This window comes from Drosophila bipectinata, chromosome 3L (genome assembly GCF_030179905.1).
Source record: "Drosophila bipectinata strain 14024-0381.07 chromosome 3L, DbipHiC1v2, whole genome shotgun sequence".
In the NCBI taxonomy this organism is placed as follows: Eukaryota; Metazoa; Arthropoda; class Insecta; order Diptera; family Drosophilidae; genus Drosophila; species Drosophila bipectinata.
In genome coordinates this window covers 6,071,463-6,088,583 of record NC_091738.1, presented here as the reverse complement: position 1 = coordinate 6,088,583, position 17,121 = coordinate 6,071,463, and the positions used below count along the sequence as shown (strand labels likewise).

The window sequence follows — 17,121 nt, the reverse complement described above, 5'->3', positions numbered from 1 at the left end:
TTTTGTTCCTAGATTTTGATGCAGATTTATAGAGAATCGATCCACAAATCGTTTAAGGTATTCCGCTTCAGAATCAGATAAGAATTGCCAAAGATATAGACTTCGCAGTGGGCCGAATCGCTGCTCCCATGGATTTCCCACATTTTGAAGGGGGTCCTATAGAAAATTTGACAAAAAATCTAAAAAATATTTTGTTCCTAGATTTTGATGCAGATTTATAGAAAATCGATCCACAAATCGTTTAAGGTATTCCGCTCCAGAATCAGATAAGAATTGCCAAAGATATAGACTTCGCAGTGGGCCGAATCGCTGCTCCCATGGATTTCCCACATTTTGAAGGGGGTCCTATAGAAAATTTGACAAAAAATCTAAAAAATATTTTGTTCCTAGATTTTGATGCAGATTTATAGAGAATCGATCCACAAATCGTTTAAGGTATTCCCCTCCAGAATCAGATAAGAATTGCCAAAGATATAGACTTCGAAGTGGGCCGAATCGCTGCTCCCATGGATTTCCCACATTTTGAAGGGGGTCCTATAGAAAATTTAAAAAAAAAACTAAAAAAAATTTTGTTCTTGGATTTTGATGCAGATTTGTGGAGAATCGATCCACAAATCGTTTAATGTATTCCGCTTGGGAATCGATTAAAAATTAGTTAAGATATGCACATTCCCAGGACTTATATACGATATTCTCGCATTTTAAAGCAACGTCTCTGAAAAATATTAAAAAATTAGATATCCAAAATCTTGTTCTCAGTTTTATATAAGGGAACTCGATCTGCAAAACACTAGATGGTTTTAAATACCTGAATACCATCCACAAAATATACAAAAACCAATGGTATCATTTCCATTTGCATAGCTTCGGTTCGTTTATTTGCAATCTCGTTTCTCATTCTGCGAGTTCTACTCGTGTGCACAGGCTCGGATTAAATAAGAATAAGAATTGGGACTGTAAGTTGGGGGGATTATAGAGTTTTTATCGCGGTCAAACAGCCTTAAGATTAAAAAGACAAGAAACATAAATGAAAGGCCTCGAGAATGTGTGAGTGTAGATGAGGGGACACAGGACCTGAACGGGAGACTGTCTCCTGTGTCGAGTATCCTGTGTCCGTGAATTCGTATGTACATATTTCGATAAATCGCTTTCATTTCAACTAATACTACATCTACTATCGACTATGTTCGGCCCGGGGCCAGTTGCAGGCTCCGGGCAGGATAAGTTGGTCGCGATATGTCCTTTAACGGCAAGAGGTCGGTCAATCCTGTGGCTTCTGGGTCTCCTCGATCCATGACTTAGTGGTATCCCAAAGGCGAGAGGGCGGGCAGGGCTGGCAGGGCCAGTTTGGGCAGGGCCGGGGCATAGGCCGGAGCCAGGGCTGGGGCCAGACCAGGGTATCCGTGGGCAAGGGAGGGGTATCCGGGTGCGAGGGCTGGGCCATAAGCGGGCACCTTGGCCACCAGGGGAGCGGCGTGGAGGAGAGGAGCGGGGGCCAGGACCTTGGCCACTGGAGCCACTGCCTTAACCACGGCTCCTTCGCGGTGGACCACGGCGTTGAATCCGTGAACGGGATCAGCGGTGTACTGGACAATACGACGGGTGCCGTCGGCCTCGATGAGGGAGTACTCGCCCTGGACCACGTCGCCGCTGCGGGTCTCCTGCTGGCTCTTAACATCACCAGTGGAGGAGTCCTGCAAGGGGTAAAATTAAATATTTTAAGAGAATTATTCACAAATATTTTGTGTGTTTTAGAATTTTAAATTTAAATATCCTTCTGGTCAGAAATTAATGCTTTTTTGCGGTAGTCCTAATAACCCTTAAAGGGTGGATGGAAAGAAAATCCTTTATCCTGTTTCCAGTTTCCTGTAGTCCATTATCCTTTAGAACTTCTAATACCCTCCTAGTTCCTAAAAGCCCTAAGAGAGTTTTCTTATACTCACATGGACATCATAGTTGAAGCTGTACTGAGGATTAGGATCGTACGGCTCGGGGGCAGCCACCTTGGCCACCAGAGGGGCAGCCACCTTGGTCAGGGCGGGGTAGACGGGAGCGGCCAGCTTGGGCAGCGCCAGCGAAGGATATGAGGGGTAGGCGGGCAAGGCGAGGCCGGGTCCGGGCACCACCACGGCGGAGGCCACCGCCACGAGGGCGCTCAGGGCAAGGATCAGCTTCTGGGCCATTCTGGACTCGGTTGTGTGTGTGTGGTGGAGGAGAACTGGAGGTTGCTCTGAATGTTGCACGACTGACAAATGAACTCGCTCTGTGGTTCTGTGGACGATCGACAATTGCTTTTTATAGGCCTGCCCAAGCCCGAGCCCAAAAATTCGCAGCAGCCGCCGCCGCCTGACGCAGATATTTATGCAAAAAGTGCAACAAGACCAAAAAGCACAACAATATTACTGCCATGGTAACAACTAAAAAGTACACATGCGTGTGGAGTCAGCCGAGGCCTCTGTCTGCCTCAGAAAAATAAAAAAAAAAAAAATAATAAAAAAAATACTTGCATCGATCGCGACAAATATAAAATAATTCATTTTTCGCTGCCCATGGCAATCATGAAAGGGGCGGTCGGTCGTCCGGGGGGGCGGGATGCAAAGGAGAGTGGCCCGGGGGCGGTGGCAGGGGCCATACGCATGTCTGGGGAGGACAGTGCCGGACAAAACAAACTGGTCCCACGCCGGCTGCCTATGCGTCGTGACAAAAAAGTTCAATTCGAAAGCGAATTTATTTTTTCTTTGAGCCTAGATGGCCTGGTGGCCGGGTGGCCAGGCGGATCAGGTGTGTGTGCAGCGAGTGTGTGTGGTTGTGTGTGTCTGCCCATGTCCCATGTATTATATGGCCAACAGATTGGGGCGACGCAGCCAAGCACACGCACCCAGCAGTCGATTGTTGAAAGGTGTGTTTGTGGCACAGCCTTCGAAACTGGCTCGCAGCGTTCCAAGCCGCGCCCACCCAAAAATCTCCACCAGACTTTATTATTGCACTTTGAAAAATATTTTAAAGAATTTTTAGAAATGTGTTTAAGAATTTAATTAGGTTTTTTATTGTTTAGGCTAAATTTAAGTTCTAGAAAAGAGCAATATATGTACATGCAGTAGTTGTATATCTAGTTGTAGAGGTCTGAGGTTCAATTATAGAAAAATATGGAGCAGTTTAGGGAAAATATTTACTCTTGATATATATTATTATCCTTATTATTATCTCGATATATATTAAGTAATTTCTAAAACCAAATTGCTAAGATAAAATACTCTAAGAAAGGCCAATTATTTGGAATGAAGACACCTATAACCCCTAAATTGATCAAGGATGTTTCTAATTGTTCTATAAAACTCCTATAAATATGCAAATCTATATAATCTATATAAAGAATATTATTATTCAATATACATTATTTTACAAATAATATTCTTTTTTTTTTTTTTAGATTTTATACAAGAAAAGGTCTAAAATATATATAAAAGATTATTTAAGAATTTATCTTAGCAAGCCTTTATGTAAAAAAAGTTCAAGAAAGGTGGGGAAAAAGTACCGGGTATCCTATAGTTAACTAATAAAGAAAAGATATGTCTGTTATCTATTTCTCTCTTACGAATTTTAAGATATTAGAATAATCAAAGGACCTTATAACTACCCCACCACAGGTATATTTTCAACCAAAAAAAGCCATTCTTTCTCTCTGTGTATTTAGAGTGTTATGTTCTGTTTCTTTGGTTTGTTGCCATTGGGACAATTTTGCCCATTATCACTAATTTTCAACGCGTACCGCTGCTTGTTAGGCGTTGCAGTTGCAGTTGCAGTTGCCGTCTCCGTCTCCGTCGCTGCAGCAGTTGCAGTTGCAGTTGCAGTTACGGTGCAGTCAGCGCCAGCAGCAACATCTATGGACATGCTCGGGTTGGGGCTTTGCGTAATCCGAAAAAATTGCATCTCGTGCCGATTTTTTACTTTCAATTAAGCTATTGAATAATTTGAGTGCGTGTCGCAGGCCGGCGAGTGAATGTGAATGTATTCGAATCGGAGTGGAAGAGTTCTTTGGGCGTGGGACAGTTTATGGGGGAGATTGGAGCCAGAGATAAGTTTCTTAAGTAAGTGATTAAAGATTATAGCCCATTATAAGGGTGGGGCGATTTCCCCAAAAAGCCATTAAGGTCTTATAGGTCTTACAATCGAATGATTATCACTCTTAGTGAGTGATTAGTTTCAAGATCTTACACCTTCTCTCCACATGAATGAAACTAATATTTGATCTTGAAAAAGTACCAGTTTAATCAGCTTTTAGTAGGTGCTTTAATTTAGTTCATTATCACCTACTAAGCCAGCTGAAAATTTGCGTAAAATGAACAGCCAGTGGCCTTGAGCTTGCCCGATCCACTCATTAATTAATAAAATAGACGTGTGCTTGTAAATCGAAACTAGTTTGCATTTTTTTTTAATTTTTCATCTACAAGAGAGTGCCATTAAACGTGTTGGCTGTTTTGGAAAATGTTTTCCAGACTTTAAAGTGATGTAATGTCAATTATTGTCATCGAAATCGCTTACCAATATTCCAAAAAAATATAAAACAAATAAGTGGTTTTCTTACTGAGTTTATTAAAGACTTAGAAAACTTATTCATGACTTTAGATGGGACTATGGAGCAGATAATTATAATAAGTTATGTACAAGCTAGATTCCAGCAGTTCTATTAGCTCTAGCCGATCAGGATCTTAGCCCAAAAGTGGGGCAGCCAGTGGGCGGGGAGCCACTGCCACGGGAACCGGACCGCGTTGCACCACCGCATTGAAGCCGTTGATGGGATCGGCGGTGTAGAAGACAGTGCGCAGGGATCCATCAGCATCCACCACCGAGTACGATCCCTTGACCACATCTCCGTCACGCACCTCCTGCTGGCTCTTGCTATCCCCGGTCAGGGCATCCTGGACGTTGTAGGCGAAGGCGTACTGGGGATGGGGATCCACTTCCGTGTTGATGGGAACTCCTGCCACGGGCACAGCTGCCGGCAGAAGGGCGCACTCGATGGCGGCAATCAGAGCGCAGCAGATGATGGTGATCTTTATTGAAAAATAAGATTATTTGTTGTTTTTATAAGTTATTTAACTTCAAACTAGTCTATATCCATTGTAGCAGTATTCATTGACCCTGAGAACAGAAAGGATAATCCAAAAAACTCACCTTGATCAAAGCCATAGCTAAGTTTATTGCTGGATAATAGCTGATTTGTGGGTTAAAGTGTTTCTGGTTGGACTGAGCAGTCGGAACTGTCTTTAACCCGCCCATGGATCGGGGTTATAAAGGGCCTGCCACCCCCAGCAGTACCGATGCCATGTATCGTGTGGCAACTGTTGCCAAAAACGATTCCATTTGGCTGACGTAATGCCCCCCCAAAGGTTTCCTCCATGGACGTGCCAACAAATGCCACCAACTTGCACAATTCTCGAAGCCATATGGGACGGCGGAGTCTCCAATATGAATTGTGATAACCGTAAATATAGTTAGTACTACGTGATTGGCATTCCAGATGATACAGATTCGAAATAAAGCTGTAGACCTACCCCAAAGTTGAGCGAACTATAAGAAGAAATGATGAATCACTTTGGAGGAGATCACAGTTATGGTTAAGAGGGGAATTTTTGGCTTAAAAATATTCCAAAATATTAAATTTTTTTAAATTAAAATCATAAAGGCTTATGTTTTTTTGTACCGAAACTTTTATTCAGTAAATGCAGATACTAACTAAGTGGCCGATAGCCGTTCCCCAGATCCCCAGAACGGTATCCCTAAACGTAATCTGTGGTGGTTCCATCATCGGACCAGCATAAGGACTAGGGATGTGGGTCAACAGCGAGGGGCAACAGCACGCACGTCCTTGTGTTTCGGGTTTGAGCTTGAGAAGATTGGGGTTACTCGGGTATGGTGATGATGCATTAGAACTATTTAACAACAGGTCCTAGAACTAGGCCGGAGAGTTTGTCATCGACGATGGGTGTGTCCTGGAGGAGGAAAGCCACTTAGTGGTATCCACCCAGGCTGAGGCCCGGCGCCGAGGCGTAACCGATCTTGGTGATGGCAGGAACGGCGGCGACTGCCAGGGCGGGCTTGGCAATGGCCACGGCGGCCACGCCCTTCTTCTCGACGACGGCGTTGAATCCGTTGATCTTGTCAGCGGTGTAGGTCACCTTGCGGATGGTGCCATCGGGCTCGGCCAGGGAGTAGCTGCCGTGGACGACGCCGTTCACCAGGGTCTCCTCCTGCTGCTTGGAGTCGCCGGTGTGGTGGTCAGTCACTCCGTACGAGAAGCTGTACTGAGGATTGGGATCGTACGGCTCGGCGACGGCCACCTTGGCCACGGCCACTGGAGCCGGAGCGGCAATCAGAGCGGGAGCAGCGTGCTGGACGATGGTGGGCGCGGCCAGGAGTTTGGGGGCGGCATACGAGATGGCGGGAGCAGCCAGCAGCTTGGGTGCAGCGTAGGAAATGGCCGGGGCAGCCAGTAGCTTGGGTGACGCATACGAGATGGCCGGAGCCGAGAGTCCATAGGGATCAATGGGAATGGCAACGACCACCGACAGGATCAGTCCCAAAACGAACAGAGTCTAAAGTTGCGGAAGAGAGTAATCGATTAAGAATCCTGGGCTGGTTATCCTGGAGCACTCACCTGGGCAAACATGGCGCTGGAAGGATGTGCTTTTTTGAGTGGGAGCTCGGATTTTTGGAGGTGTCTGCACTACGAGAACTCGGCTCAGATGTGAGATGCATTTTCAGCCAGCTCTTCAGTTTTATATGCGCTAGCCGGTGCGAAAAAAACAAAACTGGACAATCTAATGGGCAGAGTGACAATTGCGTTTGCTCATTTGGACGACTACGACGACGACGTCGACGACGGCTGCTGCTCGATCTCGATCTCGATCTTGCACCCCAGACCCCGGCTGATTTCATGTTTTCTGGTGCGGATTTCATCATGAGTACTCTGTGTGGAGCTGCTTTTCTCAATGGAATACCACTCACTAAGCCACCAGCACACCAGCCACCAAAACCGTTTAAGTCCGTTCAAGAGCGCTGCCCGAAGAGATACCTCCAGATATGTGCCTCCAATACCTCTAGACTAGACCCGTTTTCCGCTGCCCAATCTGGTTTCGTTTTTTTGGTTGGTTTTCCATTTGTTTCCATTTTTTTTCGGCACATTCTCAGGTTCTGCGTCCGAACTGTGTCTGATGTAATATTTGCCCCAAGTTGTGGCATATTGAGGTAGTGGTGGCAACAGGAAAAGAAGGCTAACCAGGTGAAGTGCTGTCTGCAATACCCTTATCTGTAACTAATGGAAGTTAGTGGTATTTCTTATCTTAGTTAGTGAGAATAAATATTGGAATCTCAAATATCAATAACAATATTTTAAAATAATTTAAAAACCCTTTAGGAAATTCTTCATTTCCTTCAGAATTCTTCAATTATTATTATTAAATTAATAAGTAATTAATTAAGGTTTCTTTTCTAAAGAAAAGTCTAAAGAAAAGATATATATAAATATATAAAGGATAAAATATGGGATATTTATAAAATATACTAGTTATAAGAAAAGAGATCCTTGACTCTTGATCCTTTATCGTTTTTCAAGTTTGAGAAATAAAAGGTCAATTTTAAATCTTATGGTAGATATGGTAGATCTTATGGTAAAAATTACAAGAAATTTAAAGATTTCTTTTTAAAAGCTTGTTCTTAAAATTGTGAAAATATTATCCTGAACAAAAGAATAATAACTCATCGTAGACATTATGATATTTTTTGTAAAACTATTCAAACTTTAATATCCATTTTCATTTATTTCTTTAAATCAAACATAAATCTTCAAGTTTTTGTATAAAATAGACCATTTCAACTTAGTCAATTCCCAATTTATAAATTTAATCACCTTCTAATCACAAACTATATCAATTTTGCATCAATAAAAATCAGAATCAGAATATCACGCATACGCCGTGTGTTCTTTAGTTATAAAAGTGGTAACCAACGGGTCGTATGAGTGTTTTTTTTTTTACGCAAACCTTAGCTAGAGCATCAAAACAAGATCAATCGCTGATCGCCACTCGTTTAATTAAAAAAACGAAAATGGCAACTCACGATTGGTGGTGGAGGTGGCGGAGCAGGAGGTGGGCCTGGGCGGTGGGAAGGCGCAATTACGCACTCGCACACGCATTACCCCCATCACCCCGCTGCATGTGAGCCCCTCGAAACCATTTCCTCTCGACCGGGCCAGCGCCCACTTAGCCACCAGCCACCAGCCACTAGCCACTCTGCCACTTGGCCAGAACTGGCCCGAGAGCTCTCAGGTTGCAGCCACTTAACCACCGTAATTGCCTCGATCGGGCCAAAAGGCAACTCGCATTTGGAAGCTCTAACCGCTGCGACCTTGCCCACAATTGGCAGCTAAGTGGCAGTGGCCACTACTACTTCGTCTACATTTAATTAATTCTCATCTCGGACGGATTGGGCAAGGAACTGCTGCATCTATGGCAGTGGAGCATTCCAATCGCATTGGCCAAATTGGACTTGTTTTTCGGTGGCTCTTTCCGGTAGACACTGCCAAGTTGTGCTCGCTCCCGGCTCTCGCGGCTTCTCCGGATTTCTCAGTTTCTCTCGGCATGACGTGGAGCCAAAAGTCCGGACTCCGGAGCCAACAAGTAGCAAGGTCGTTGGATGCATTTCGGAAAAGAGTCACGCACTTTGGCAGCCGTTACAGCACCAAATCCAATGGGGAATCTTTAAGCAGTAGCTTGTAAATGTTAATTATACATTTTCTTAACAAGAAATTAAAGACAAGCTACAAGTCAGGATCTAGACTTAATCGATCTGTAACCTCATCGATATTCCCAAATCATATTGACCCAGTTTGTATTGGTCGAGTGAAATCAAAGCGTCTACTTATTATGTACAAATTGTAATCAATTACTGCTTGTAATACTCATTAAAAACTTTCCATTTGTTAGGGAATTAAAATTAGATCAAGTCCAAAATTTTATTAAAATACTCTCCCTTCATATCCCCACATAATTTCAAAATAAAATAATTACACAGTTTCGTGTGATTTTTGGTGTAAAAGAAAATGATGGGTTTGCCATTGGAGGGATGGCATGGAGCCTGCATGACAATTACCGCGAAACTATATAGCCCCGGTAGCTGTATAGCTCCAAAATATGTATCGGAATCAAATCGCATTCACTTTCGATCCGCACAAGGCAAAAACAGTGGCAAATAAAAATGAAAACTTGGAGCAGCCGCCGCAAGTCGTCGACTGGAAATTGGACTACGTGCCGCGAATTTGGATCAAATACCAGACGTAGACGCGGCCAAAAACTCTGGCTAGGAAGAGGCCCCAAATATGTACGTTGTGGGATGTGCCGCTGTGTGGGAGGGGAGGAGTGGGCAGGGACGGAGGGCAGTAGCCCTCATACGCAATGGATACGCATGCAAATTTCGCGAACGCATCTTGGGTATAAAAGTCGTCGTTTTTTTGGCCAAGGTATGTCAGTTCATTTTCGTTAACCGACAGTGACAATCGCACCAAACCCCACCCAAGCCGCACAATGAATCCTCTGACGGTGAGTGACATTAACGGAGGTGGATCTAGCTCCTGGGACTAAGCTGGAATTCCTTACATCTTGCAGGTTGTTGCAGTCCTCTCCTCGATGGCCCTTTCCGCTCAGGCTGGTCTGGCGCCTTTCTCCGCACCCCTGGCGGCGGCTCCTCTGGGCGCTCCTCTGGCTGCTCCCCTGGGCGCTCCTCTGGCTGCTCCCCTGGGCGCTCCTCTGGCCTACTCGGCACCTTTCGGAGCTGCTCCGTACTTTGCTGCTCCGGCTGCGTACTCCGCTCCCTATGTAGCAGGTGCTGCTCCCTATGTAGCGGGTCCTGCTCCCCTGGTGGCTAAGACCTATGCTGCTGCTCCCTTCGCCGCTCCTCTGGCTGCTCCTCTGGCCGCTCCCGTGGCTGCTCCAGTTCTGGCCAAGACCATTGCTGCTCCTCTGGCTGCTCCAGTTGCCGCTCCCCTGGCTGCCCCCGTTGCTGCTCCTCTGGCCGCTCCAGTCGCTGCTCCCATTGCCACCGAGATCGTCGATGCCCACCCCCAGTACAAGTTCGCCTACGACGTCCAGGACACTTTGACCGGTGACTCCAAGACCCAGGAGGAGACCCGTGATGGTGACATCGTCCGTGGATCCTACTCCCTGATCGAGCCCGACGGTTCCCGCCGCATTGTCAGCTACTACGCCGATCCCATCAACGGATTCAACGCTGTGGTCCAGAAGGATGTGCCCGTGGCCGTTGCCCCAGTGGCTCCAGTCCTTGCCAAGACCGTGGCCGCTGCTCCCGTGGCCCCAGTGGTGGCTGCTGCCCCAGTGGCTCCCGCCTTCGCCAAGACCCTGGCTTCCCCCATCGTCGTCTAAGGAAAAGGAGGAGAAAAAGGAAGGATTGACCGCAACTCGACAAAGGACTTTCATCTGTACATATTCGATTAATCATTGTCGTGCTTAAAAAATAACTTTCATCGCAAAAAACTAAATAAAAAAAATTTTGAAAAATAATAATAAGTGTTTAAAATTTTTAGGATATAAATGGGAGCAGATCAGGCTCCCATGGATTTTTGAAGGGCGTCCCCTAGAAAATTTGACAAAAAATCTAAAAAATATTTTGTTCTTGGATTTTGATGCAGATTTGTGGAGAATCGATCCGCAAATCGTTTAAGGTATTCCGCTCCAGAATCAGATAAGAATTGCCAAAGATATAGACTTCGCAGTGGGCCGAATCGCTGCTCCCATGGATTTCCCACATTTTGAAGGGGGTCCTATAGAAAATTTGACAAAAAATCTCAAAAATATTTTGTTCCAGGATTTTGATGCAGATTTGTGGAGAAAAATCTAAAAAATATTTTGTTTTTAGGATTTTGATGCAGATTTGTGGAGAATCGATCCGCAAATCGTTTAAGGTATTCCGCTGCAGAATCAGATAAGAATTGCCAAAGATATAGACTTCGCAGTGGGGCGAATCGCTGCTCCCATGGATTTCCCACGTTTTGAAGGGGGTCCTATAGAAAATTTGACAAAAAATCTAATAAATATTTTTTTCGTAGATTTTGATGCAGATTTGTGGAGAATCGATCCAAAAATCGTTTAAGGTATTCCGCTCCAGAATCAGAAAGATATTTCCAAAGATATTGGCTTCGCAGTGGGCCATATCGACGCTCCCATGGATCTTCCACATTTTGAAGGGGGTCCTATAGAAAATTTGACAAAAAATCTAAAAATATTTTTTTCGTAGATTTTGATGCAGATTTGTGGAGAATCGATCCACAAATCGTTTAAGGTATTCCGCTCCAGAATCAGATAGAAAATGGCAAAGATATGGACTTCGCGGTGGCCCATATCCATATTCCATGCATTCGCCACATCTTGAAGGGGATTCCCTAGAAAATTTGACAAAAAATCTAAAAAATATTTTGTTCTTAGATTTTGATGCAGATTTGTGAAGAATCGATCTACAAATCGATTGAGGTATTCCCCCCCAGAATCAGATAGAAAATGGCAAAGATATGGACTCCGCGGTGCGCCATATCCTCGCTCCCAATAATTCACCACATTTTTAATGGTCATAAAAAAATTTGTTATAATGTTTTGGGATAAGGATGGGACTTATCATGATAAATTTTATTCTTTAAGAATATGTAGGTATTCTTTAAGAAAAGATCCCCCAAATCCTCATAAAGAATAATCTTTTGTTCCTAACCTTTCCAGAGACCTCGACGAAGAATTCTGGAAATTATCGCCCCACGAAAATGTGGCCAGGATGCGGCTTAAACTGGAACCCCAACTATATCCCAACAAGCACGAAAACGCAGCCAACTTGCGGGACAATGCCACCAGTGCTTATGACACCAAGTAACCCCTAATCCTGTTCAGAATTAGACACATCCTTTACTGTATTTTTCTTTACTCTTTAGGGAAATCTCCGAGTTTGATTCCACCATCAAGAATGCTGTGGTGCGGGACTTCCTGGCGGACGACGAGAGCTCCCAGTTGGAGGAGGAGCTGAAGCAGCTGATCGATAGCCAGGCCCAGCAGGATGTGGCCCTGGAGAAGCTAGTCATTTCGCAGGACTGCGAACTTATCACACTGATGACCAAGGTCAAGGGTCGCATAGAGGTCAACCAAAGCGTTTTTACCTTCGTGGACTTGAGTCCACCGACAGAGGATGGTTCCAAACACGATTTCCGGTTCTCCACAAACAAGATACGGGAAGTGCATCTCAGAAAGTACAATCTGCGGAGGAGTGCTCTGGAGATCTTCTTGGTGGATCAGACTAGTTACTTCCTGAACTTCACAACAAAGGTGGGTAGTTTAATTTTATTTTTAATATTTTACAACAAAAGTTTATAATTTAATGTATCCCTGCAGACTCGTAACAAGGTTTTCACAAAAATTGTGGGTCTTCCTCTGCCAAACATTCTGTATGGATCCGGAAGATCCCCAGCTGAGCTACTCAGGGCTTCGGGTCTCACCCAGAGGTGGATCAATCGAGAGATTTCCAATTTTGAATACCTAATGTACCTGAACACAATTGCAGGTGAGATAAGGGCTTATATTCCATCATCAAGTCTATTTAATAATACTCTATTTTTCCCCTCAGGTCGATCCTACAATGACCTGAGCCAATACCCTGTCTTCCCTTGGATCCTCGCTGACTATACAAGCGACGTGTTGGATCTAACAGATCCCAAATCATTCCGTGACTTATCCAAGCCCATTGGATGCGTAAGCTTTTACCATAATATTCTTATATAATTAATAATTAATTTATAAATCTATCTTCCCTAGATAAACCCCAAAAACGAGGCTGAAGTACGCAGCAAATACGATTCGTTCGAGGATCCTTCCGGTGCCATACCCAAGTTCCATTACGGAACCCATTACTCCAACTCGGCCGGCGTGTTGCACTATTTACTCCGCGTTGAGCCCTTCACCTCGCTGCACATTGACCTCCAGAGTGGACGCTTCGATGTGGCCGACAGGCAGTTCCATTCGATACCCCAGACATGGAAGCTGCTCATGGACAATCCCAATGATGTAAAGGAGCTGATACCCGAGTTCTTTTACTTCCCAGAGTTTCTCAAAAACATGAACAAGTTAGTGAATGGAGTCTTGGAGTTAAGATCTTTAGATAAACCTCTATTCCCCCTGCAGATTCGATTTGGGCCACTTGCAAATCACCAAAGAAAAGGTCGACGATGTCATACTGCCTGCCTGGGCCACCACTCCCGAGGAGTTCATTGCCATCCACCGGCGGGCTCTGGAGTCGGAGTACGTCAGCCAGCACTTGCACCACTGGATCGACTTGATCTTTGGCTACAAACAGAAAGGACCCAAGGCTGCGGAGGCTCTGAACGTCTTTTACTATTGCTCTTATGAAGGGGCAGTGGATCTAGACAAGATCACCAATCCTGTGGAACGGGAAGCAGTTGAAGGTGGCCTATTTTTTGCATGAAATGTAATATGTTCTCTATAATCCGTATGTCTTTGTAGGAATGATTAATAACTTTGGCCAGGTGCCATCGCAGCTACTTCGGGAGCCTCATCCTCGACGCCTCACCCAGGATGAGACATGTCTGAAGCTACTCCGAGCAGAGCTACGACGTCCTGATCTCACCCAGTTCCTGGACAAAGTGGTTCAGTACTACTGCGAACTGTCGACGCCCAAAGATCCCATTGTCTACCTGAGTCCTCCGCGTAGTCCACCGAGATCTTTCCTCCAACTGAGTCCCGATGTCCTGGTCAGTGTATCTAAGTCTAGTATACTGGGCTGCAACTCTTGGCTGTCGTTCGACAAGGATCAGGGATTCCTCCTGGAAATTGATGCCACCACAGCTAATCTCAAGTAGGCTTCAGGACCTTTCTTCCATAATTTCTCATGAAACTAATCTGGAATCTATTTTTAACAGAAACCGCAAGCGAGTGTTTGGTCCGTACCATCCCTCCCAGCCACCCCACTCCCAGCTCTTTGCGGTGAGCACTGATGGCAAGCTGCTCTACGCCGGCGGCATCTGGGATAACTCCCTGCGAGTCTACAACGTCAATAAGGGAAAGGCCTTGGCTTCGGTCACCCGCCATCTGGACATCATTACGTGCATAGCTCTGGATAACTGCGGCTCGTATCTGGTCACAGGATCCCGCGACTGCACCTGCATAGTCTGGAGCATCCAGTCGAACCACCAGGGTGGAGGTCCCTCCACCAGCAACATTCCGGTGCATGCGCTGCAGGGTCAGTCGCATCTCCAGGCCATCACCCAGCTGAACACCCAGAATAGCTACTCTCCCAAGCCACTGACAGTGCTGCATGGTCACGACGATGCCATCTCCAGTGTGGCCATCTACACGGAACTGGATCTGGTGGTCTCTGGATCGCTGGTAAGGATAGTTTTGTAGCCTGGATTTGAAGCCTTTATTTATAAATGAATCCTTTTCGTTCCAGGATGGTACTGTGAATGTCTATACCCTGCAAGAGGGTCAATTTGTGAGAACACTTAAGCCCATTGGTTGCACAGAGTCCTGTGTGCAAATATCCTTCGTAACGGTTTCGTATCATGGTGAGTTTTTAAATCGAAACAGTTTGAGAGCAATTGGGTAGGGAGCAGAAAAGTATGCTACAGTTTTTGGTTGGGCTTGGAAGGAATGTTTGGTAATTGTGGTGTGAAAATAGGGGTTTCTGGTGTTTGTTTAATAAAATGTTTCAATATTTTATAGAATTATTGAAATGGAAATTTAATATATTGTTAAAATTTCTAATTTTTGATTATGTTTAACTAAAGTTTCTTGAATTTTTAAATTCATAGTAGTTTAGTATAAAAACTAGACTACTTATCTATAATAATACATTATATTAAATAACTGACTTTGATAGAGCACTCGTCAGTAGAAAAGAATTTCTATGAAAAAAGAAATATGCCTAGCTGACTCATACTCCCTACCAGAATTGTTAGATTTCGGAATGAGTCTTTGTAATCTTGGAAATTCTACTCCACCAGCCAGGTGGCCAAGACTTTGTTCTCTTTACCGTCCCCTAATCTGATCTGAAGAACGAGGAGGACGGAGGAGGAGTATGAGTCGTCGCTTGGGAGAGGGGTGTATGCCTCACGTGCTACTACGTCGTTGTCCCATTATGTTTGGAGAGCAAGCAATCAAACAATTTAATCGGAGGTGCCGGAGGTGACGGAGGTGAGGTGCCTCAACTGCCTTCGACAATTGCCACATAAGTGAGGCGACAAGAATCACGTGATTGTGTGGCCATGTGCGTTGTCCCCACACATTATACACATTATGATCACAATCAGAACACATTCTACAGAATGTAGAATCGTCCGACTTTGCCCCATGCACTGCTGGGCTATATCTTATCGCTGCGATATTTGCGGTGCAGCTATGGCGACAGGGCATTAATCCAAATTAAAGCATTCTTAAACAATGGACGCGAGATCGTAAAGCCAACAGACAAGGTTAGGGAATTTGACGGCGGGGGGCCGTCATACAACAAAAAAAAAAATTATAACCCGGTCTTTCCCACTGTTCCTCATAGCAACTGTCAAGGTTCCTTCAATCCAATTTAGAGCCTTTCCAATTGCGAAAATTATACCATCGTTAAATAGTATTCGATAACGAAGAATAATGGCCCGACCTGTATCAATAACTCACGGGTTTTTTTTGACACTCGTCCAGACTAATTGGTCTTAATTATCACGATTATTATAGTTTTTAGCTGCCTCTTAGTGGCAATGACTAGTAGTATTTCATTAAGAGATTAGCACTAGTTTTATAGAGATTTATTAAGAGGGAAATAGGCGGTGGAAGTAGAAAGCTTTTCCAGAAATCTAAAATATTTAAATCAATAAACAGGCATGGATGAATTGTAATATAATTATCAGTTTATATACAACTCCCTGACATGTTTGTTATACAATATTTGGTCATTGGTGATAATACGAGTTCATATGAATCGAAATTCATATAATTGCTCGGCATTCCATGTGCGAAATACGTCAATCGAAGGCGCCAGGGCCTGCATATCGAGTTCTTCAAATATTCAACCATATAGATTCTTCGATTTCGGGCAATCAGCTTGGGCTTTTTGGTATTTGATATACCACCACCATATATTGTATATATTATATATAGAATGGGAGAGAGACCCCCTTCACCCGGTTGTATATAATGTACATAAACATGTGCACCCAAAAGAGCCAGTGCAGCCGTCACCTTATCGAATAAATTATTAATATTTGTGATTATAAATTCGCAACATCCGGCAGTCCGGCCGGGTTGAGGATCAAAACTGAAATCGAAATCAAAATCAAAAACCGAATAAGAGAATATTGAAACGTCAATACGGTTCAGTTTCCAGGGCAATGATGGGCACTTAATTGCGTTCTTGTCGGCTTGCAGCTCCTCCAATCAATTACATTGCCGCTAATGAAGAGAGCCAGTCCCCCCTTTCCTTCTATAGACTATCAGCACCAATAAATAAATATACACACACATATATATATATGTGTTTAAAATGTACATATTGGAAACCATAAAGCACATCGCTTCTCCGGCATTAACCCAACGACGTTAATGGAATCAAATCAGAAATCAGAGGAGAACGAGCCCCGCGAACGAATCGCGTCACAGAGTCACACGACCCACCGATCATTCTGCCCCTGCCACCTCGCCCTCCCCCGTCTCCTGTATCATCTCTGCCACCCAATGGCCCCCATTCTCCTCCACCCGCCCGCTCCGCTCCTGCCTCATGCGTAAAAAGAACGCTCACTCGGCGTTTCATTCATTTTTTAATTCTTAAGACGCAGCAGAAAAATTTATTAAATAGTTGTAGTAGCGACGACGACGACGTCGAGACCCCAATAAAGATCAAGATATATAGAAATATATATGTCTGTGCATATAGAGTGTTTCGTTGAAAGTTGGGGCCTTCTTTCTTTTTTTTTTGAATGAAAATGTAGATTGGCCAAAACCAACCAGACACGGTTATTACTGGTTATATCAGAGCTCAGGTCGTATTAGGAAGTTCATTCAGATCCAATCTAGG

The 17,121-nt window shown here is 44.4% G+C and overlaps 5 protein-coding genes across 7 annotated transcripts in view; 2 read left to right on the top strand and 3 right to left on the bottom strand.

Annotated features, from left to right (window-relative positions):
* LOC108128335 (neurobeachin-like protein 1) overlaps positions 1-17,121 on the top strand; it is a 34,584-nt gene that overhangs the window by 14,755 nt on the left and 2,708 nt on the right. For all 3 annotated transcript variants that reach the window (XM_017245860.3, XM_070279647.1, XM_017245858.3), the window contains 9 exons: positions 11,781-11,924; positions 11,987-12,374; positions 12,441-12,609; positions 12,673-12,797; positions 12,861-13,168; positions 13,227-13,507; positions 13,566-13,917; positions 13,982-14,447; positions 14,512-14,626. In XM_017245860.3, the coding sequence (XP_017101349.2) occupies positions 11,781-11,924; positions 11,987-12,374; positions 12,441-12,609; positions 12,673-12,797; positions 12,861-13,168; positions 13,227-13,507; positions 13,566-13,917; positions 13,982-14,447; positions 14,512-14,626 (2,348 nt within the window). The remainder of the gene's footprint in view (positions 1-11,780; positions 11,925-11,986; positions 12,375-12,440; positions 12,610-12,672; positions 12,798-12,860; positions 13,169-13,226; positions 13,508-13,565; positions 13,918-13,981; positions 14,448-14,511; positions 14,627-17,121) is intronic.
* On the bottom strand, positions 871-2,256 carry Cpr64Aa (Cuticular protein 64Aa). Its single transcript, XM_017245867.2, has 2 exons — positions 1,944-2,256; positions 871-1,694 (listed from the first exon to the last, which is right to left on the bottom strand). Exons 1-2 carry the CDS (start codon positions 2,181-2,183, stop codon positions 1,299-1,301), a joined length of 636 nt encoding a protein of 211 aa, XP_017101356.2. The 5' UTR covers positions 2,184-2,256; the 3' UTR covers positions 871-1,298.
* Positions 4,572-5,271, bottom strand: Cpr64Ab (Cuticular protein 64Ab). Its single transcript, XM_017245869.3, has 2 exons — positions 5,176-5,271; positions 4,572-5,054 (listed from the first exon to the last, which is right to left on the bottom strand). Exons 1-2 carry the CDS (start codon positions 5,188-5,190, stop codon positions 4,710-4,712), a joined length of 360 nt encoding a protein of 119 aa, XP_017101358.2. The 5' UTR covers positions 5,191-5,271; the 3' UTR covers positions 4,572-4,709.
* On the bottom strand, positions 5,756-6,747 carry Cpr64Ac (Cuticular protein 64Ac). The gene is made up of 2 exons (XM_017245868.3): positions 6,659-6,747; positions 5,756-6,596 (listed from the first exon to the last, which is right to left on the bottom strand). Exons 1-2 carry the CDS (start codon positions 6,668-6,670, stop codon positions 6,012-6,014), a joined length of 597 nt encoding a protein of 198 aa, XP_017101357.1. The 5' UTR covers positions 6,671-6,747; the 3' UTR covers positions 5,756-6,011.
* Cpr64Ad (Cuticular protein 64Ad) lies at positions 9,503-10,555 on the top strand. Its single transcript, XM_017245865.3, has 2 exons — positions 9,503-9,596; positions 9,663-10,555. The coding sequence occupies exons 1-2, from the start codon at positions 9,582-9,584 to the stop codon at positions 10,434-10,436; spliced, it is 789 nt and encodes a 262-aa protein (XP_017101354.2). The 5' UTR covers positions 9,503-9,581; the 3' UTR covers positions 10,437-10,555.